Here is a 24,504-nt window from a genome sequence, read left to right on the forward strand (position 1 = left end):
CTAACATGTCTCTACCACTTCAGAAGTTTCCAATTTGACATAATACGAACAAATAAAAAGATATAAGAAATATATTTCTGGTTTATGGTTCTATATTCTAGGTTAAATTGATGGAAATTACCTGGAAGGAAAAAGGGAAATTCAGCATTACCCTTTTCAAAAGAACCATTTTTATCTGATATAAAAGTAGAATTTTTACCAGGAAATCTTTGAACTTTTGCTTTTTAAATATTATTAATAATATCTATTAGGGATAATAAACTAGTCACTGATGCTGTATCCTAGATGAAATGAACATTAAACTACATTTGATTTAGAAAATTTTTATTTAAAGGTCACATGAATAGCTTAAGTTTTAGACTGTAAGCTCCTTGAGGGCAGGGATTTTTCATTTTTGTCTTTGAATCCCCTGTACTCAGCACAAAACTCTCTCTATATGTTTTTGGTAAATAATTTTGAAATTTATACACTATAATTGATCAATAAAGTACCTTAATATTAAAATGGTTTACACTAGTATAACTCTTTCTTAAATCACCCAAAAGGAATATAACTTGGTCACATAAGAGAGTACAACAAATACTAGTCTTGGAAGATATAAATTTGAGTTCTGGCTTCGCTATTTTTTTTTTTTTAATGGTTAAATTACTTAAATACCTCCATCTCAGTTTTCACATCTAAAATTGGGGAAATGGTGAATAAGACTCAGTTTTAGAGATTATTTATTGGGACAAAGCAAAAAGATATATATAAGTACCTTTACAACTCTAAATATGAATTGCTATTATTAGAATGACAAATAGGTATAAAGACTAAAGACCTAATAACAGATTTTTAATGAATATTGTATCTAGTGTGAATAAAGGATATTAAAGACTACAGATTTTGAATCCCAGAGGCCATCTACTCCAACTTCCTTCTTTTTACAGATAAGAAAACTGAGGTCAATTTAAATGACCTACTCATGATCACAAAGTTAAAAATGTAAGAGATGAAACTGAATCCAGTCAGTGCTCTTTCCATACTGCCATCAGCAACTAGTTTTAATAATGAAGCAATGTAAATGTGGTACAGAAGACAGAATATTAGGTCTGGAGTCACAAGACCTAGGTTCAGACTGTGATTCAGATATTCATTAATAGTACGATTATGGATGAATCAATCTCTCATGACTTTATTTTTCTAAATGTTAACCTAAGCTCTCAGATCTATTTTGAGTTAGCCACTTTATGAATCTTGAGTGGCTTATATTCTTTTTAAAAAATTCAATGGGAAATATACTGATTTTTCCCCCATAGAAAAAAGGGTGGGAAAAAAACTTTAATCTTCATATTTCTCTTTTGATCACTAAAAAAAAAAAATCACTTATAGCTCTCAACACATTTCAAATATATGAATTTAATGCCATGAAAACTAATAGTGTGGCATTATCCTCCTTCATTCAGTATCTTAGCATGAAGGTGCATCATGGCTGCTAACATTTACTTACAAAGAAAAAACTGAAAATCTGAAGTGCTATTTTTTTTCTTTCTACATTGTCAAAATCACCCAAGAGTATCTCTGAAGCGAGCATTTATGCTTTCTCTATTCTTACAGAAAGGGAACCAATTTACTGGTGCCTTTCAAATGAAAATTAACATGAAAACTATAGTTTATACCACAACATTAAGCTACATTTGCTTGTTTTAGAATTTTAAATATGGTTAGAATTAAAAAGAACCCTAAAATGACATTTAAAAAGTTAGGTTATTAAGGAAAAATTATAATAGGCTAAATTATTAGAAAATGGTACATTTATAATAGAAAGTCCTTTGCTTTGAACTCTTAACTGAGTTTTAACAGGTTTTGTTTTTTTATGTACATATTCTATACTAAATCCAATTCTTATAATAAACATTAATTTTTCTGATGGTTAACTGCCATCACAAAGAAAAACAGTCTTTCTTAAATATGCACTTCACATAGGTAAATTGTAAAAGATTTCAAATGGTTCAGCTAATGTGAATTTTTGAAATAATATAAACTTAGAAAATCTACTTTATAAATTTTAAACAATACTAAAATCTTGTGCTATTTTAAACCATATTATTTTTCTAAAATATACTTTAAAAGACTAGAGTGACACTAAAAAAAACAACAACCTTAAATTGGCTTTATATCGGACAGCTTTTATTACTTTAAATCTTTTTAAAGTCATTTCATTTGTATATCTCTAGTTCATAATTAAAAAACAGATCTGATACACACTTCAGTACATTGGAATACAAACTTAAATATTTAAAAACACAAAAGTGATTTTTTAAAATTTCTGTATGATTATTACTGAAAATGTAGATCGGATCTGGAGAGCTACATGACTTTTCTGGTACTGAATCTGGTCCAAAGGGGAAATTAATTACAAGAGGGATAACACATTTGGGTCTCAAAATTTTATCTGTAAAATGTGGATGACAATACTTAAGAGTACCTACCCTATAAAGCTGCAACAAGGCTCAAGGGAGATCACATAGGTAAACTTTAAAGTGTTACAAATAATGACAGTCATGATATCAATTTAAAGTTTAGGGAAGCACAATGGTATAGAAGGATAGTAGCTTATCCTATGGATAGAAGGCTGTAGCCTTGGAGTAAAAACAACTTAGGTTCAAGTCCTGTCTCTGACACACACAAATGTATGAAGGACAAGCCTATTATTTATCAGTGTCCTAAGCAAATTAGTCAATAAATTACATAAAAATTTCCAGTCTTCACTGGATGAAAATTTCACTTCCGAAATCACAATTTGGGACAACCCTCTCATATTATTCTCCCTCCTCCCAATCCCATCCCTCAACCTTTTACAGTATGATTCAGTAAGAATCAAAATCTCATTGCTTCAAAAAGAAGTTTCTAAATTTTACATGTACAAGACAATTTTTGTTGTTACATATTAAACTGAGTAATAGAAATGCTTTCATTGTGTAGATTATTGATATGACCTCTAAATTTCCTTTTGATTTTAAGATTCTATGATGGCAAAAATCACTTGTTTAACACTTCTAAGAAAGAAGGTACCTAAGAACTCAACACTTGAAGTATTCACGTTTTCTTTTTATATTTTTGCTTAATTTTATAAGACTTCTACAAATGAATAAATAAGGAAATATTCCTACATCAAAGAAAAGGGAAGCTTTGCTAACCTCACTGCTCTGATTCAGTTCTGGCCAGGTCTGGTTTAATGATGGCATTGATGGTGACTTGCTTGGAGGTGCTTCTGCAGGAGACCCTGAGTAACCTACCTCACCTGACTGATCTCCGACATCTGAAATTTAAACAAAAATAAAAATACAAATCAGATAACATATTCTGGAAATGCTGATTTTTAAAAATGTCCACCAATGATCTTACATAATGATGTTATGTGATTTGTATCTCATATTTCTTGGATAGTCATTTAAAATTTTTTTAATTGCTATATAATATTGGTACCTGGTTTTAACTTCATCTTAAATAATTAAATCATGTTATATAATACATACACAAAATTACATATAATCTATAATCCCAATATTAAGGAATTTCAAGGAGAAAACTCCTAAATTAACAGCAATGTTTCCCAATTTTCAAGAAAATAAATTCTTTAGTGATAAGTGAAGGCAGGACAATATATTAATTATAATGCAATGCTATTTATCCATTAAAGAGACAAGTGCCTCAAATTGTTTTTCCTGGCAGTGGTGATGAATTTCAAAACAGTGACTCGCTCACATTATTTCTTACTGTTGTTATCAACAGTGTAATTATTTAAAATAGCCAATGATGTAAAGGGTTGATTCTGTAACCATGGAATGGAATAAAGTTAACTATTATAATTGGGAATTTAATTTATTATGCAGTTCTTAATCAACTAAGCTGGTAATCCACAGATCCACAAAGCTATTTTTGTAACGTTTTTCTCAAGCATTTTATGAAGTATTGGCCTTCTTTAACCATAATAATATTCCCTTACTGCTATGAATAATGTTTAGTTTAAAATAATCACTAATTTTTATTACAATCCAATAATGGAGAGTAGTCCCATGAAAAATTTGTTTATGCTCAGGTTAAACTTTTCAAAACATTACTTATAATTCCCTTTGACCAACATAAATCACATACTCTTATGTTTTATATATCCTTGAATGCATTCAATAGTTTAAAAGAATATATAATTGCTAAATTAATAAAACATGCATGAATATTAGTCAGGATTTGGGTCATGAATCTGGAAATTTAAGTTTTATTCCCAGATCTATCACTATACTGCCATGTGATCTTGGGCAAGTCATGTAAACCATAGTACCTCAGTTTCTCCATCAAAAGGACATTTATCAAAATTTATACTATATTATAAATTGTTTAAATCTGCTGTATAATACAAAACAGCACTGGACACAGGATTTTGTTTTTTTTTTTTTTGACTTTCCAAAGCAAATGCAAGTAGATTTTTCAATAGTTATTTTTGATGCTTTTCTCTAAATTCCTTCATTTATTGGATCTTTGAACAACACAATTCGTTGTGTTTTAAATATCTGATGAGAGCATACTCTTTCTTGGTATTATATCATAGATATAGTGATTCAAAGTATCATAAGGCTCTGCCTCACCACCCCAATTTTCTGTCTTTGCATCAAAGGACTTCCAAGTTCTAATTTTTCAATCCATCACTGTTTTTTCTTTTTACTACCTCTCAAATGTTAGGACCATATTTTTTTCCTTTTCAGTCCTTTTAGTTCTCAATAAAGACTTGCCTTAGTGTTCTGTCAGGGGCAATAAAGAAACAACAAAATAGAGGCAGGGCTTGGGCACTGTTCTATAAAATATCTTGACTAGAATACTTTTATGATATCTTGCAAAATTAATTTAATGTAATAAAATAACAGCATTAGTTTACTTGTGGGATATTCTGAGATTGGAAATTTTAAAAAAGTTAGGCTTTTTCTTCAATGAATAAAACTATGAATGGAGAGGAAGGCAGGCAAAGAGGGTAGCAATACCTTGAGACATTACTGAAATAACTCTAGTAGGAACTTGACAATTGAAGATGGTTTTGAGAAGTTAAAAGCATGGTGACATTTCAGGGAAGGAAAATGAATAGTATCAGAATGACATTTTGAAAGGTGGTACATTTTAAAGGGACCAATTTAAAGCAAAACTATATTACAGAGATCTAAGTTATATAGGTTAGTCTAGCTCCATCTAGATTAAAAAATATGCATAACTATTACAGAATTAGGTTAAGGAATTGTCTACTATAAGGTAGGCTCAAAGCCCTGACTCAATCTAGAATCAAGACTACAGACTCAACCTTACTGTTATTCTTTGATTTTGAAATATTAGGTTACTCTGAGCAATCTACTCAATCTACAGAGTTACTTTGTATTATAGCAGAGTCTGGGACCTAATTCTTATACCCTGGAGGATACCATAATAAGAACCTAGTCTCTACAGTCACTTAAGTGCTTATACCTCTTAAATGTGCAATGCAATTAATTTTTCCCATCCCTCAGACCATCTAAATAATTATTCTTAGTAGAAATCAACTATATACCTCTACAAAAGCCACATAATTTTTTAGCTTTGTCCTACTTCTTGTTTAAAGCTATGATGGTAAGAAAAAAAGCAGTAAAGTACATTTGGAAAGAAAGCTCATTCCTACTATAAACTGGCAGTCACTTATTTGAGAAGGAACATCAAGCTCCACAATAATGTACACCTTCATCAACTTCATTTCATATATATGCTCCAGCAAATTACAGCTTCATATCCACATATGAAAGTTAGTCCTTAAGACTTTATCCTTGTGGAGGCAGGGGTGTAAATTTACTCTTACCTGATGCAGTGTTCCAACCTAGCCTCCTGCTGGAACACTGTGTCAACCCTGCCTCCCTCCTGCTGGTTCTGTTCTGCCCCTGACATCATCACAGAGCATCAGGGCTGAAAAAGAAGAGTATGATCCTAAATTATTTTTTAAGCCAACCCCAAGAGTGCTTTTACTCAAAAGGCACTTTCCATGTATAAGAGTGCACTGGAAGAGATAACACAGTATAACTACACTGGCATGCTGTTTACCTACTTTTCAGATGTAATGATTACATTAAATGAGATGAGACCACTCAGATTAGGGAATCAAAAGGCAGAAATTTCTGTCACTATTTTCTATCCTTCCAAACAGATAAAATATACTATAAGTCTGCCTCTCATCCTTTTCTACTATACTAAATTAGCTACCACTTTTCCTAATGCTACTTAATCCTATTTGACTGATGATGATCAGTCATCTTATTCACAGGACAATGCACACTATTGGAATACAAAATATAGTACACTCTTTTAATCCACTAAACCTACTTGCTTGAAAAAAAAAAAGTGCAATTTGCCATTCCTTAAATTATTATTTTTTTCTTTTATTAAGTTACTAAGTTTAAAATGAATCCTAAGTATATCATGGCATTTATCTTCTATTTGCTGGAACAATCACTTTTAGAAGGAAAAAAATTCAACATAAAAACCTAACCAGCTCTGCTCTTAAGCCTTAGAAAATAATTTTTCACTTGTGATTTCCCCCCATCTAACGTAATATTAAGTGAATAATGAAGCTTTTAAGTTTCCTTTTTTGAATTAGTTACTAGGAAACTAAATAGTCAAAATTAGCATCCAACTGTAGTATTCATATCAAAAGCCTGGAAGCATTTTGTACTCATGTTCCTCTTAGAAGGTCTGTATTTTTTTTTATTTTAATTGACCTACATTTTGTTTTCTGTTTGTGGTCAACAAATCCTTATAAAAACAGATATAAGCTCCATTAGTTTTCTATATCTGGAGAAAGCCTACTCCGTTGGGTCTACAAAGATAAAACTTAAATCACCTGGTGGCATCTGACAAAGTGAACAACACTACCTAATAGGAAAACAGCCAATCTGTAAAGGGTTAAATCACAAACTCAAAAAGTATGATGGCAGCAAACGTACAAATAAAACTGCTAACTTGCAAAATGGTGGTCTATCACAGACAATTTTTAGGTGCTCATGAAATCAGACTAAATATGAAAAGAATTAAGTGACATTTAAATGGATGAGAAGTTTCTCTTTTTAAAAATTCATTACACTTCGTATTTCTCAAATAAAATACTTTATATGTAGAACTGAATATATCTGATTTTCTCAATTAGATTATAAACTCCTTGAAGGTAGGTAGTGTACTTTTTGCGCATCTTTATTATCTTCTATAGCATCTACCACAATGAATTACACATAAAGTGATTATTTCTCAAACTGAATTTAATAAGGGATTCTAATGTTATAATAATGTTATATATAATATACTTTCTTATTCAAAATACATATAATCATTTCCATGGACCTATAATAACAAGATAAAAAGTAAATTCTCTTTTGCTAAAGGCAGTTTAGTTTTTAATAGTACTCAAAAATAAAAACTTCAAACTTAAGAGAAAAAAATTAGGAAGGCCTGAATCAATACTATAAAAATATTATTGCATTAAAGAGGACTCCAAGTACAAATCTATTACACAGAGGGAAAAAAAAAAAAAAAAAAACTAAGTCGCTCAGTATGTGTCCTTAAATCTCCAATTCCTGAATACATCTAACAAATCTAGAATTGAAGAAAGCCAAATGTGCTAATATAATTTATCAGTCAAAGAAGTCCTAAGAATCAGTACACATATCAAGGCTAAAAAAGAACAGATAAGAATTAACTTAAAAACTAAATAAAATCTAGAAGCCAAGTAATAGACTGATGAATTTGGATACTACCAAGAAATGACAGCACACTAGAAATCTTCACAAAATTGTCCCTTCATGCTATTAGCTTTCAAAGGGCTGGAGTTATGTGGCATATCCATCATGCTCTAAATCATCATTCCCTACTCTATAGTTTGCAGTTTTGCCACCCTGACCTTATACTTCAAGTGATATATTAAATGGGATTTAATTTATAAAAGCTTTAGATTTAAATTAATTGGTACTTATAACTAATTTATAGATGATATGATATAATTATACGTAATCTATAAATATAGTATGATGATATAATCTATAAACCATACTAACAACCAATATTCCTTAGCATGTCTTTAGTAGAACAAGAATCACCAGAGCTTTTTACAAGTGAGTGAAATATGTATACAAAGAAACACACATGTACACACACAGACACACACACAAACACAATAAAGAAATTTTATAAATACCTACATTAAAGTTATAATGCAATGCCTCATTTTTGTGGGGAGGTAACCCTAAGCCCTTGAACACTATGTCAACTAAGCACTGATGGTCCATTAAGCTAAAAAAGTTTAAAATATGGACTAGACTGTATTTGACATTCAAGAACCAGCCTTAATTCAGAGTATCTTGTTATCATGTACTAGCCAATAAATGATGAAATATTTTTGTCCATAACCAACTTCTGAAAACCTGTTGTTAAGATATGGAAGAGTTTTGAGCTGTTAATCAAGGAAATATTCAAGCTAATGAAATCATATGCTACCTTAAATATTCTTATATATCCAGCGGGGATTTCAGAACACTAAAACCAAGAATTACTAGAAAAATGGTCTCAGACTGATATAACAGATGGAGAAACAGAGAGGATGTTCAAAACTTGCCCAAGGTCACATGAGTAATTTGCAAAGCTAGAAGAAATTTAGTATTTTTGACTCTAAAGATTCTGCTCTTATCAACAAAGAAATTTCATGCCTTTTCTTACTCATAAGATAGGCAGCAGTAAAGCCAATCAATTTTAATTTCTGGGATACTGACATCTTCCTGAGAACTTATTTTAGGTTTTAATTTTATTTTAAAGAATACCTCATCATTCATAGGGGAACATCAAACACCATACTTATATATAATACTTAAAGATATGAATCTAAGGAAATCTTATCTATAAGTTCATTTATTCTTTATGAAGAAAGCTGTGGGAAATATATGTGTTACTAAGGTTCTCACTGCACAAGAATTAAACTATATCTTTTCCCTCTTTGGCTTACCTTTGAAACAAACACCAAACTCATTATTTAACCAAACTCTTAAATTTCAGATTTATTTGAAACAACAGAAAAGATTAACTTAGCCACTTAAAGAAAAAGCTGTTCATGGCATTTTATGTTGCAAAAAATGTCTTCAAATCATTAAGCTTGAATTGATTATAAAATTTTAAAAGTTTATCAAAAGGTAAACAATAGTTTTCTTGACCTATCTATCTTACCTGCTGAATCTTCCAAATCAATCAGTTTGGGCATTAAGCTTTCAGGTAGTTTTTCAGGTAAGTCATAACCATTCTTCCTAGCAACTACCAGATGAAAAGCAGCACAAAATTCATCCAGTGTCAAAGCGCCATCTTTATCAAAGTCTGAGAGTTCCCTAAAAGATAAACTTTACTATAAATGATGATCAAATTCTTTCCCATTCATTTTACTTCTCAATAAGGAAACACTTTCCTAGCAAAAAATTAATTAAAAAAAAAACTCAGCAATTAATGCTCTAAAAATAAACATATCCTGTTTCAACCTGTTTATATTTTGAAATTCAATACTAGACTTATGCTTTGATCCATTTATATGTATTGGTTTACTGCTACAATTTTACAATAATATTCTACAATAAATTTCTCAAGAAAAACAGTTACTATCACAAGAAAATGTTTTGTCATCTAATCTAACATACTCTAATTTTTAATCTAAGTTTTCTTTTTTCCAAAAAGAATTTGTTCTGAACAAGTCATACAATGATTTTGCAGTTTATGTCTGTGGTGAAAGGTGAGTATTGTGTTTAAGCCCATTCTTAGTATGGGGCTTATCACAAACTTGTTCAGAGACAAAAGTGATCAACTCAACCATGCATGAGCAAACTGGCTTTAATTCCATGCATTTCAATAGCACTATGTTGGCAATATGAAGTAATTGGTACAGCTTTATGGATTTTAAACTTTTAGAAAGTATGAATAGATGCTTTTGCACTATCTTTTATGGTTTTTATTTTAGAGAGAAAAATGTCAATGGTTGTGATAAGTTAATATCGGGTGGTCATTGGATTTTTTAAAGGTAGACAGTCTACTATGATACTATTTATTTTCTGAAAGACTATCAGTTGGAAACTCTTCTGAAACAAAATATATGGCCCAACTATGACATACCACACACTTACCAAATATGAGAAAGTTCAAGAATAGGTAGTTTTGATTTTGTAAAAAACTCTTTAGCTGCAGATCCTGAAATATTAAAACAGTGATGTTTAATGTTGGTTGTAAATTTTCAGATCTAAGGACAAAAGTCTGAGGCATAAGAAGACATTTGATTATTTGGAAAGTGCCCTTTATAGCAAAATGTATAGGGGTTATTTTGAGTTGTTTTTTTTTTTTTTTTTTTTTTGGCCCCAGGGAATATAAACCCTTTGTAGATAAACCATGCCAAGTTAAGAATTATAAATTGTTTATATATTGTCCAAATTTGACAACTGCAAAACCTTTGAACCAGTGCCTAAAGTTATGAAACTGAGACTAGGGCCTGCTATGTCTATAATAATTTCTGTTTTTTAGCAACTCACCTGGAATAAATCCGTTTAGATCAGGTTGAATGGTTTTAAACTGATTTACATAATACTGTCTTTGTTCATCTGTTATTTTCCAGGGATCATCATAACTACTGGATTGCCTACGAATTTCATTGGCAGTTGTAGCTGATGCTACAGTTCGTACTGTTGTCTGGTCCTGTAATGAAACATTTTTTCCTCAGTATATTATCTATCTATATGACCATATGGACCATCGTTTCTAGACTACTTGTCCTTGGAAGTAAAATAAACTTTTTTGTAGAATTTTTTAACATCAAAAGCTTTAAACTCATCTGCAAACCACATATTTGAGACAATTAGGTTATCAGGAATTTATTTGCACAATGATATAAATGGATAGAAATGATGATAATTATGTATGCAACTCAAAGTTATGAGAAATATGCTAAGAAAGCCAAGCAAAGATACTCCTAAATGTGGGAACCTTTTAAAAATTCTCTTTAAATGTTAGAAAATTTTTATTTTAAATGAAGTCAAAACCTTTAGTGAACATTCCAGTAGAACTAGATTGTTGCAGAAAAGGGTACAGAACAGATTAGTGTTCTCTGCAAAATAGTGAGCTTCTACTTATGAAATCTGCAATAGCAAAGAATGAAAAAAAAAATGATTGCAGCAATAATTGAAATGAAGCAAATAAAATGCAATACCAATAAAATGTCACACCTGGACAGAAGCAGGATGCATGGCTAAAAGAGTACTGGTTGGTGGAGTATCTGCAAAACTGACCCAGTTTTCTTGAGGTGGAGGTGGAGAATGACCAGACCACACTGCATCACCAGCTGAAGAACCTGGAAGAAGAGAAATAAATCTATAACAAATAAAAATATATAAATCATAAGAACTTCCTTTAAATATGAATGAAAAAAATTAGCCTCTTAAATAGAATTGTTATGTTCATTTAAAAAACTTATCCTATTTCCTAAAAAGTTTGCATTTTCACACAACATTTGTCATTCTAATATACAGATGAGAATAAATATCCTGCAAAGTAAATACTAGTCTCCTCTATGTCTTAATAATCTGACAAAATTACAGCATGACTATAAATATTTCAGTATAAAAGAAAAAGCAATAAGGATTCATCTATTTTCAATTGCTATATGAAAGCATTTAACTTAGTAACCCATAATTCTAAATTGTCTTAGAAAACTGACTTTCCAACTCCCTTAAACACTAGTAAACATTATTTCAAAATCATTTTATACCCTAAGAGTACATAAATCACAATCTTAATAACATGTACCTGTTTGTGCCTCACTAAATGGTGACCAAAAGGGCCCAGGTCCAGCAAGAGAACGTTCATTATTTCCTCCACTAGGGTGGCGGTTATGCTTCCTCCATGTGTGTGGAGAAGTTGGAGGGGACTGCTGGGGTGAAACTACTGGAGATGTGGATTCCTAAAGAAAAGGGAAAAGAAATTATAACAAATCATATAAAAAGTAAACATTTCAACTCTGTCTCTTCTTTAGTTATCTTTATATTTTTATTTTTTTGTCTTATTGTCATAATTAACATTTCTAAAATTGTATCAAATAAAAACAGTGTACTTCCTTAATATAACTTTGCATAGACTGGTAGAACTTATTGTATATTTTCACTGTATGTTGATGTTTACTTTTGATTTTAGATATTTTATGATATTTTTCAAAGTACCACTTTATGCTTTTATTTATAGGAGTTTTAGCATTACTAATAGATTTTTGCATGCTACAAAATAAGTTAAAAAACAAACAAACATAACAACAACAAAATTCAACTACAAGAAAAAATATCTGGGAATAAACCTACCAAAAATCATTAAACATTTATATAGATTCAGCTGCAAAATGATGTCTTAAATATCTGGAAGAATGTTTATGACTGGGCCATGCCAATATAATAAAAATATTTGTAAAATAATAATTGAGTTAATTTACAGACAAAGGAATGCTAGACATATCACAAACATTTTTGAAGAACAAAGAATCCAGCATATCAAGGGAAATGAGGGGAAAAGATGGAATGTAGAAAAAATAGAATTTCTGGACCTCACACTATATTATAAAGCAGCAAGTATATAGGTAAAAATAGAAAAGGGTTATCAATGGAAGTAACTTGACAAGAGAACCAAAAACAATGGAATTCAGTAGTGCAGTTTTTGACAAGCCTGAAAACAAAATTCCATAGCAAAGAATATCCCACTTCCTGAGAACTATTGAGGAAACTGGAAAGAAATTTAATTGAAATTATCTTCACATTTCACAATAAACTCACAATGGATGTTACTTGAATATTTAAGATCATAACAAAATGTTAGAAGCAGATTATATACTTTTCACCTCTATTGAGTAGATGAATTTCTTAAACCAGTCAAGGGATAGAATAATTATAAAAGATAAAATAGATAATTTTTATTATGTGAAATTGAAAAGCTATGGCACAAACAAAACTAAAGCATTTAGAGTAAGAAAGGGGAAAAAACCTTTGTATTAAATATCTTTAATAATGGTTGTTATCCAAAATACTGACAATGAACAGAAATATGTACAGCTGAAAGCCATTCCCTAACACTTAAGTCATTAAAAGATATAAACACACTGCTCAAAAGAATTGTAAGCTATCAACTATGTGAAAGAATACTCCAATCATCAAATAATAAGATAAAACTTTTTATCAAAACATCCATAAGGTTTCACATACATCCTGCAAATTGTTAAAAATTATAAAAGATCACTGTTAGAGGGAACATAGAAAAGTAAGCACACTAGTGCATTCTGATGATGACATTCATATGATTTACATTTCCACTTCACATGTAGATAGAAGTGTTTTAGTGTTATATAGATACCACCTTGAACTAAGACAAGAAGTTAGGAACAGCCTAATTTTGCTTTACTAGAAGATGTCAAATTAATTGCAGACCACTTTGGAAAGAGCTATAGCTATCTGCTTTAATAACTAAAAAATCCATAATTTCCTAACATAAAACATTGAGTTCAATCATGCAATTGCGAGATATTTTTTCAAGTAACTTTCTTTTTGGTAACATACTAGAGAAGTAGAGATGGACCAGGGGAACATTAATGAGGAGACAATGCCTTATTAAAATGTAAAACTATGCAAAGTGTTCACCCTTTCAGCATATTCCTATTTTGATGCAACATAAAAAGGAAGACATTTATTCCTTTATGATTATGAATATCAAGTAGACTCATTAAAAGAGTTTGCAAGACTCACATTAGTGTCTTTCAGCTTAAAATAACTATGGACTGGAGAACCAAAATAAACAAAAATCAAGACCCCACCACAACCAAAAACAAACAAAAGTTATAAAGCAACTTTATAGAAGAAAAAAAGGACCCCAAAGAATATTAAAATGTAATTCCAAATTTCTTCTACACACAATTTTTTGGCTATATTAATTACTGTCACAGTTTTAGCTATGCTTTATATTCAGAATTTATATTTATATTATACTTTTTGAATTTATATTTCTGCTCTTGATCTCTTATTTGTTTTACATTTTCAATAACCCATAATTGATCTGTGCCTGAAACCTGATACTGAACTAATTCTCTGTGAAACAGTAACTTTTCCCAATTTTACTCATGACACACATAATAAACCTGACTTATCAAATCTTCAATTTATTTTTCTTACCCTCTAATAGCTGATCCCGTGGCCTATCAGTCAATAATTATGATTCTTCCTCTACTATGCGTCTAATTTCAACTTCTCTTCTATCTGAATAGAAACCATTCTAGTGCAGGTCAACACTTTTGACTATATATGATTTTATTTTTGAGATTACACCTTCTTTATCTCAATTGGAATGACAATGAAAATGACACTTTTTTTTTTTTAAAAAAGCTTGTAATATAGTTAAGAATAGACATACATGAACAGTTTAAAAACAAAAACTAAATAATCATAGCAACATGTTACATATGAGTGCTCAAATTGTATGAAGTAAAAGAATACCTGCAGATTTAGATTCAAAAGGCTTTTTTAAAAAAAGTTAACCTTTTTGTGTTATAAATATGACTCAGGTCTTTCTGACTTCAGGTCTACCTTCCAACTAAAAAGAAATGACTGTAAATAAAACCAATTATATTGAAATATAATTAACAAAATATATTTTTTTAAAAGCTCACAGAGCCTAGGTCAAGAATTCCTTTTATTTAAAAAGGGGAAGACTTAAACTATCCCATATTTATATGAATATTGTTTGTCCCACCCATAAATTAAGATTTCTTTGAAAGGAAAAAGAGGCACATTGAAAAATAATTACATAAAATTATCATGCTAAAAATATTTCCATGAAGTCTTTTATAATTTCTTTCAATTCAAATAAAGATTTTTTTTTTAAATGGACATCTATTGTCCTCCATCTCTATATCATATTCGTTGTCATTCCCTTTATTTCACTTCTTTTATGTCTTCTTCATTGCTATAACTACTATTAAAGGCCAAACTCAGGTTTTTTGAAAGATTAAACTGGGGGGGAGTGGGGGTGCAGCTAGGTGGTATAGTGAAGACAGCACAGACCCTGGAATCAGAAAGACCCAAATTCAAACTCAAACTCAGATACTTAACACTTATTAGCTATGTGATCTTGGGCAAGTCACTTAATCCCAACTGCCTTGTCAAAAAAAAAGAAAGAAAGAAAGAAATTAAAAGACAAACGGGTGTCCCAAAAACCTCAGAGCAGTTTTTAAGCTTTCATAGCTTGGGATTTTGAGACACTATATCTTAAGATACTATTTTTGAATCTATTACAGTATCAATACACATAACAGATTCTCAAAAAATACTTATTGGATAAATACATTTATGTATTACAGATTACCTGTTGATCTGTAGATGGACGTGGCTGGACGGCATCATGGCTGACAGACCCCTTTTTGACCTGTACCCTACCAGGTGGTGGAGGAATTACACCTGAATAGGAACCTTGATTCTCAGTATCTGAAGAATATGAGGTTGTGTGTCGAGATTCTTGTTCATTCTTTGAAGCTCCAAATCGGGGCAAGGGGAGATCCTTTACTATCAAAGACATAATTATTAATAGCAATTTTTTAATCATCTTAAAATTAATAAAACAAGATTACATCCTCAGATACTCTGAATTTACTAAGTGCCTACAGCACCCTTTATTTATGTTTGCTGAACTGAAAGTACTCAATACTACAATAGAATTTTTTAAAAACTTTCTTAAATGACTTGGGTAGGAACTTTTATTGTTCTTGTTCAATTTCAATTGCATCCAACTCTCTGTGATCCTACTTGGGGTTTTCTTAACAAGATACAGGAGTGGTTTGTCATTTTCTTCTCCAGCTCACTTTACAGATAAGGAAACTGAGGCACTGGGTAAGTGACTTGCCCAAGGCTACACAGCTATAAAGTATCTAAGGCCGTATTTGAACTCAAGAAGATAAGTCTTCCTGATTTCAGATCACTTAGCTGCCCCAAGGAAGGACCTTACTTAGAAGAATAATGGATAGTACTAAAATTCAAATTCAAATATACCAATTTCTAAGTAAAGCATATTTAAAATAATGACTAATTTTTAAATTTAACACAGTGGCATTTTATTCAATATATTATCTCTGTGATTATTTGGTACCTATTAGAGACAAGGTACCAATAGTCAATTGTGATTAATACTATGGTGAGGTATTAATTAATATCGGTTCCTGTTAACCAAGTAGTGCACACACAAATACATTGATTTATCACAACCAAGTCCTAGGCCCTTGTCTAGTTTGGTTAGGAAGATAGAATGATAACCACTATAGAGAGAAAGAATAATTCACAGGGTATTCATTTAAGGTAATAATCAAAACAATTGTCTTATGGAATTGATCTCATTACGTGTCATTTTTTCGTTTTATTTTTCAAAATCTTATTTCATAAGGACCACTGAGATAAGGAGAAACAGAGTCCTAATGACAGATGGGAAAAATGGATAGAGAAATAGATATTCAAGAAGTCCACAGAGAGGACAGAAATATGAAGAAAAGCAAAGAAGAGATATATATTCAGCACAGCTGGAAAAAGCTACAGATCCAACACATGGTTGATTTGCAATTCCTGAGTGAAAAAAAGGCTATGTTAATCCATATGCAAGATAGATTTTTAAAAGGATATGAAATTTCTTTTTAAAAGGTTCTTTTTATGACTATTTTGAAAATTAAAGCAACTAGTGGCATAGTATTAGCATATGAGACCTGAATTTTGAAAGCCTGAGTTAACCTGCATGGTATACTTACTAGCTGGATGACCCTGGGCAGATCACTTAACTATTTTGTACTTCAACTCCCTTATCTATAAAATGGAGATAACGATAGTACTGACATCCTAGGATTATTGTAAGTATAAAATGAACTATTTTAAGATAGTTTGTAAACTTTGACAAAGGCTAACTATTATTATATAAGGAGCAGCTAGGAGATGCAGTCGATACAACACTGGGCTTGGAGGCAGGAAGACTTAAGTTCAAATTCAACGGCAGAAATCTCCTACCTCTGGGCAAGTCAGTTAACCTCTTTGATTCCATGATGCAATGCAAGGAAATGACAAATCACTCCAATATCTTTGCTAAGAAAACCCCATGTAAGGCAATTATTATATTATTTAAAATGGAGTTTTCTAAAAATCATAAAGGAGAGATTTTTTCTAATAGCCACTGAATCATTTGTCCCCTCCTCTCTCTTTTTTTATTAAAATTTTTTATTTACAAAAGATATGCATGGGTAGTTTTTCAACACTGAACCTTGCAAAACCTTATGTTCCAAATTTTCCCCTCCTTCCCTCCAACTCCCCCCCCCATATGGAAGGTAATTCAATACATATTAAATATATTAAAATATGTTAAATCCAATATATGTATACATATTTATACAGTTATCTTGCACAAGAAAAACTGGATGAAGAAGAAAAATAAACTGAGAAAGAAAACAAAATGAAATTGGATCAAGAAGGAAAAAAAAACTGAGAAAGAAAACAAAATGCAAGCAAACAACAGAAAGAATAAAAATGCTATGTTATGGTCCACACTCAGTTCCCACAGTCCTCTCTCTGGATGTAGATGGCTCTCTTCATCACAAAATTATTGGAATTAATCTGAATCATCTCATTGTTGGAAAGAGCCATGTCCATCAGAATTGATCATCATATAATCTTGTGTACAATGATCTTGTGGTTCTGTTCATTTTACTTAGCATCAGTTGATCTAAGTCTCCGCAGGCCTCTCTAAAATCATCCTGATGATCATTTCTTAAAGAACAATAATATTCCATAATATTCACATACCATAATTTATTCAGCCATTCTCCAATTGATGGGTATCCACTCAGTTTCCAGTTTCTTGCCACTACACAGAGGAATACCACAAACATTTTTGCACACGTGGGTCCTTTTCCCAAGGAGAAATATTTTTAGTGATTGTTAAAAATACCATTCTCACTCCCAATGTTTTTGTTAACTCCTTTGAATCTTGTGTCACGAAATTCCTATATGCAGTGCATTATTTTCCCATGCAAAAAAAAAATGAATGGAGAGTAAAGAAAAAATAAACAAACCTGAACACATCTATTTGGGTCAAACATGGAGCTAAAAAATGTGCTCATACGAGGTGTAGAATTAGCTGGATGGTTAGGTTTACCATAATCTTGCTTTCAATAAAGACATTCTATTTGCCTTACACAGAATACAAGAATCTCTGTCATGGAAAGGACCTCAGCTGGAATCTAATCCAACCACCCTTAATCAAAAATATTCTCTAATGCATACCTGACAAGTGATCATTCAGCCTTTAATTGAAGTTTCAAAAGAAAGATAACCTACTTTACCCTAACCATTCTATCTTTAGTTAGTTCTAATTGTTAGGAAATGCTGATCCCCAAAGGATCATAGCCTCACTGACCTGATTGTTAAAGCTAACATCCAACACTATTCATCTTGTGTGCTTCAACAAGTTTTTCCATATGTTCACCACAGGAGGTCCACCCAACATAGGGGCCTTCCTTCTTAGTTTTCTCTTGAAATAATGAGGTCCTTGGAGTAGCATAAGAACTGTCTACTAGCCATCCTTTGCTTTTTCTACATTGCTTACTTTTGGAGAGAGGCAAAGGGGACCTTTATTGTGTCACAGCATCCTCATACCATTTATCTTTCTCTTAACAAATGAAAAAATAATTGTAAAGCACAGTAAACGCTTGATAACTGTTGGCTATTATTATTTATCATCCTATGAGTTACCATAAAGTTCACTTCTTTATAGACTATAGTGTACTACTATGACTCAGAATCATATAGTATCAGCAAAAGAACACAAGTTCAAAATCAGGCTTTTCTTTCAAGAAAAAACTTGGAGGGGCAGCTAGATGACTGGAGAAAGCAACAGCCCCAGAATCCAGAAAAGGTTTGGAGTCATTCAAAAAAAGAACTCAATTTCCTACAAGCAATCTGGGCATTCTCTGATGGAATTATGGGTCAAAGTCATTGTTCACTTAAAGCATTTGTTTAAGGCAAAAACAATCAGATTGTCCATTCAACTGCTTTAGCACAATCTGGTCAATAGGCACTCTTAATTCCCTTAGCTTTTCCTAAATGGATTAGACCAAACTCTTAAAAGATTTTGTATCTCATTTAGGAAGCTGTGCAAGTAGTTTTATGGATAACCATAGGAAAAAAAGATTTATTAATAAGGAATTCCTCTTCAATGTGAACTCTGTGTTGAATCAAGTTAATCAAACTTATATTTTCTTCTTTACAACTTTCATCTAGTGTCTGAAGTTCTGCTTTCTAGAGCCAATCAGAAAAAAAATCTCTTTTCTACGTTATAACCCTTCAATTTTTTTATGTGGAATTCCTAGTTATCTTATCATTAAATGATCTGAATCATTTAATTCAAGGTTAAAGTTAAAATATATATCAGAATGTTTAATGCAGTTTTACACAGTCCAGAATGGACTGTTATGTTGGTTCAACAAATAATGCCATTTATAATTTAGCTCAGAACCACTTAAAACTTCTCACCCACTAAAAAGAACTTAGACATTCTCTCCTTAAATAATTCCCTTGAAAATTTGACTAAGTAAAGCTCAAAAGCAAATGTGTCTCCAATTCTGTGACTCCAAAACTATTGGCTATTGTCAGTTCTGTGGTTCAGCTTAGCCTCCATACTACTCATTTAAAAAGTTCTAATTTTGAATTTGCAAACAACTTCTGTTTAACATTTGAACACAATTTCCATCTTCTTTCCCTAGTCTAACCCCAATTAACCATGACGTTAATCTGCCATTAGTTCATCAAACTGCAGTCTAAAACAGTATAGGAGAATCTTCAAGGTCTGACTTATAAAAGAAAGGAAAAATTAAGAATATAAGAAAAATAGAATGGATTAAACACATTTCCCTGGAAAGCTATATGAATGCATGTATGTATATACACAGATTAAGCGAAAAGATTGAATTGAGTCCAATTTTCTGTGATATGAATCTAGAAAATCTTAATTTTCTAGCTTTTAACATCTGTGAATATAAATAAAGTAGAAATTCTCTTCCCCAGTATTTACATACAAAACTGTACAAATATGGCATATCAGACACGATCATTAACTACTAAAAATTATCCACAAGTTTATATGACTATTATCATACTTTAAAAATAACCTATTAACTATATCATTTATGATTTAAAATGTTTATTAATGGATGCCCATTAATTGGAGAATGGATGAGTAAATTGTGGTATATGAATGTTATGGAATATTATTGTTCTGTAAGAAAGACCAGCAGGATGAATACAGAGAGGCTTGGAGAGACTTATATGAACTGATGCTAAGTGAAATGAGCACAACCAGGAGATCATTATACACTTCAACAACAATACTATATGAGGATCAATTCTAATGTAAGTGGCTACCTTCAACAATGAGAGGATCCAAATCAGGTCCAATTGATCAGTAATGAACAGAACCAGATATACCCAGGAAAGAACACTGGGAAATGAATGTGGACCACAACCACATTTCCACTTTCTGTTATTGTTTGCTTGCATTTTTGCTTTTCTTCTCAGATTATTTTTACCTTCTTTGTAAATGTGATTTTTCTTGTGTAGCAAGAGAACTGTATAAATATGTATACACATATTGTATTTAACATATACTTTAATATATTTAACGTGTATGGGACTACCTGCCATCTAGAGGAGGGGATGGGAGGAAGGAGAGGAAAATTTGGAATGGAAGTTTTTGGAAGGATCAATGTTGAAAAATTACCCATGCATGTTTGTCAATAAAAAGCTATAATTAAAAAAAAATGTTTAAATGTCCATTGATTTTGGTTTGCAATAATAATAAATTTCATTTTTACCCGTATTTATGCTTTCCACTCTTAACGGGAGACCAGATTGGGCCACAGCCACAAGTTTTAAAGCAATATAGAACTGACTTCTTCCAAAATAGCCAAGTCTTGTTGCACCACAAAGTTCCATAATCTGCAAAAAGAACATAATGTCCAATTTAAGAATATATGCCAAAAACAAACAACCCCCTCCCAACCCTAAAACAAAGTTTTGCTTGAAGAAAATAATTCATTTTACTAATTTTTAAAAACAAAATGTACTACATTAGTTCCACTCTTACAAATTTCAATCTTTTCACATTTGCAGATTTGAAAATGGAATTTTTATAAAGAGTTGAAAATAATTTTAAAAAATTTCTTTGGTCCTCTTATACGACTAAAGTCTACCTTCTTGGTCATTTCATTCTGTTCCATGTTTCCATTATAGGTTTCATTTAAGACGATTAATAATGAAATTATGTACACTGCTTTTCTCAATGACTAATTTAATAAGATGACGACACAGAGTGACTAGTATGGTAGATTCAGGAGATATTTGGCACAGTAGACCAGAAAAAGATCAAATTAAACTTTCTAAAACTGAAAAGGGATTGAAACTCAATTTTCTTTAAAGGTAGAGCAAAAAGAGAACAGGTAAAGACAACAAAGGAATTTTAACATATGGAGAAAGAGAAGGTTAGTGGGGATGGGACAGAGAGTAGAGTAGGGGAACTTCAAAGAAAGAAAAAGCTTTGGAACAAGTGCTCGTGGGGAAATCTCATAAACTGACTTCTAGAGATGAATAAAAGAATTGCTGGGTAGCAGGCAAAGGCCCAAATGAACTTAGGTAAATAAAAATTTGTAGTGGATTCAGTCAATAGAATTTTATGATTTCCTCTAGAAAGAGTTCATCAGCTCTGAAATACAAATGGGAAAGGCAGATCATGGAGTGAGGCAAAAGACAAGCTTTAAGAACTAGCAGAGTAGGAACAAGGCAACAGTAAGGGAAACAAAGGACTAAGAGGTAGAAAAGAATTGTTTAACCATATAGTTTCAATTGAAGAGAGAAAAAGTAAAACTAGAATGGCCTTGGTTCTCTAAGTTATTTGGGACTAGAAATCATGGTGGGGTTAAAAAGAAAAGAAGAGAGGGGCAGCTAAGGTAGAGCAGTGGATAGAGCACAAGCCCTGAAGTCAGGAGGACCCGAGTTCAAATGTAGACTCAGACACTTAAAAAAATTATGTAGAGGACTTACTGCCAAGATGGTTACTTGAAAAAAACCCTCAGAATTTTGCACACAGTAAAAATTTATTAAAGGACTTACTAAAGTTTGCATCAGACCAAAAATAATAAGAAACTATAGTAAGTAACTTTTTTTTTTTTTGGCTGAGGCAATTGGGGTTAAGTGACTTGCCCAGGGTCACACAGGTAGGAAGTGTTAAGTGTCTGAGGCCAGATTTGAATTCAGGTTCTCCTGACTTCAGAACTGGTACTCTACCCATTGCATCACCTAGCAGCCCTGGAAGTAATTTTTTCTGCTTAAAATTGAGTGTGCATGCATGGGGACAGGGACAGAAGGATACAGACACAGACACACAGAAGCTCAAAAACAATAGAAAAAGGGTCTCTCAAGTAAAATGAGTGCCAGATCAATTGGAAACAGGAATTATGTAGTCTATATGGCTTTATTTCCAAGAGAAGCAAAAGAAGAACTCTCACCCAAAAGTCTCATGGTAGAAACCTTGAAAACCTAATAATAATGGATGGGTACCAGAGAGATGTTAGTGTTCCAGGCAGAAACTCAGACCCATGGGCTCTGAATTTTCAATCCAGGGTGGTCTAGCTTATGTCCAAGGGATCCAAACCAAACTCAAGCAGAGATAATAATCTGGTACAAAGTCAATTTGAAAACTAATGCTGGAGAAATCAGTAAATCAAAGAAAACACCAAATAGCATAAGAAAATTATTGCAAATCTAACTTCTTAATAAATCTCAAGACTCAAAGAAAAAAAAAAAAGATATAAAGGCTCTGGAGAAAAGAAATGGAGAAATTAAGCAGTTTAGAAAAGAAAGTAGTACATCTTACAAATTCCTGAATGCTAGAATAGGCTAAACTAAAATCAATAATTCATGAGATATAAAGAAATATAGAACAAAGTCTTTAAAAAAAAGGCAGGAAAAAAATATAAGCTATCTTGATATCAGAAACTAACCTGAAAAACAGATCAAGGAGAAATAATTTAAAAATTATTAGACTTCCTGAAAACCATGCTTTTTTTCAAAAGCTATGGCATTCTATTTTAAGAATCATAAAATGAAAACTCCTCAAATCTATTAGAACCAAATGGCAAAGTAAAGATAGAAAGAACCCAATGAGCATCTCCTGAAAGGAACCACAAAAAGAAAAGTCCCAATAACATCCATCAGTCAAAATCCAGAGCCTCCACATCAAAGAAAAAATACAGCAACCAGAAAAAAATGAAGCAGTTCTGGATCACACAAAAGATGGAAGTTTTTACCTAAAAATTTTAGAGAAGATTTTGGAATACTTTGGATATTTCTGAAAACAGAAAGCTTACAATCAAAAACATTTTACCCTGAAAACAGAATATGATCTTCCGGGGGGGGGAAATGGATCTTTAATTTAAAAAAAAAAATTTTTTTTAACATTCTTGATGAAAAAAACCAGAACTGAATATGAACTCTGAAACCCAAACTCAAGAATCCAGAGAAACTTAGAAAGGCAGCTGTACTTGAGCAACTGGAACAATCTGTATGAAGATGTGTACTGCTAATATTGAATAGAAGTTAGAGGAAACAAGTATCCTTTCAAAATCCTTATGTGTTCAAAAGGTATGAGAGAATTAAATAAGAAAAAAAGGGGCCCTCAGGAATGAACAATAATAGACAAAATAAATTTCCTGATCTTCAAGAATGGAGAGTGCCTTGGACTGTCTCTTAGACAATTGGGAAATAGCTGAACAACCTGTGGTTTGAGTGTAATGGAATACTAATAGGCTGCAAGAATTTTAGAAAAGACAATTTCAGAGAATCCTGAAGGTAACAGAATTGAATGATGAGTAAAATGAGCAAATCTAGTAAAACAACATATACAACAAAGTTAAAAAAAAAAAAGACAACTTTGAAATATTTAAGAAGTCTGAGCAAAGTAATGACCACCACTATATATCCAGAGGACCCATGATAAAGCATATTATCTACTTATTGACAGAGAAATGAAGAACATAATTTTTGGATATGGCCAATGTAGAATAAAAGAAAATCTAGGAAGGCACAGGAATATAAAAACAAGAGACATCATGGAACTGATTAGGGATAAGAACAGCAAGGTTGGCAAAGTCTTTAGATTAAGTAAAACAACTGTTCTGAATATAGGGATTAAAAAAAATAGAAGCACAACTATGACTATTAGATGATAAAGCAAAGAGTACCAAATATGAAAAAGCTCCTAGATTTAACTGCCCTCTAAATTCTGAGAATACTGTCTCTGAAAATGATATATCTTTTCATATGGAAATCTCTCAGGTGATTGCAGTTGCAG

The 24,504-nt window shown here is 31.6% G+C and overlaps 1 protein-coding gene across 7 annotated transcripts in view; it reads right to left on the reverse strand.

Moving 5' to 3' along the window:
• REPS1 (RALBP1 associated Eps domain containing 1) overlaps positions 1 to 24,504 on the reverse strand; it is an 84,832-nt gene that overhangs the window by 34,914 nt on the left and 25,414 nt on the right. For 6 of the 7 annotated variants that reach the window (XM_051997851.1, XM_051997850.1, XM_051997848.1 and 3 more), the window contains exons 2-9: positions 20,972 to 21,095; positions 15,442 to 15,638; positions 11,857 to 12,010; positions 11,277 to 11,401; positions 10,587 to 10,749; positions 10,188 to 10,251; positions 9,250 to 9,404; positions 3,180 to 3,301 (exon numbers count right to left, since the gene is read on the reverse strand). In XM_051997851.1, the coding sequence (XP_051853811.1) occupies positions 3,180 to 3,301; positions 9,250 to 9,404; positions 10,188 to 10,251; positions 10,587 to 10,749; positions 11,277 to 11,401; positions 11,857 to 12,010; positions 15,442 to 15,638; positions 20,972 to 21,095 (1,104 nt within the window). The remainder of the gene's footprint in view (positions 1 to 3,179; positions 3,302 to 9,249; positions 9,405 to 10,187; positions 10,252 to 10,586; positions 10,750 to 11,276; positions 11,402 to 11,856; positions 12,011 to 15,441; positions 15,639 to 20,971; positions 21,096 to 24,504) is intronic. The other variant, XM_051997849.1, reaches the window with a different exon arrangement.

The sequence above is a fragment of the Antechinus flavipes genome, chromosome 4 (assembly GCF_016432865.1).
Source record: "Antechinus flavipes isolate AdamAnt ecotype Samford, QLD, Australia chromosome 4, AdamAnt_v2, whole genome shotgun sequence".
Taxonomy (NCBI): domain Eukaryota; kingdom Metazoa; phylum Chordata; class Mammalia; order Dasyuromorphia; family Dasyuridae; genus Antechinus; species Antechinus flavipes.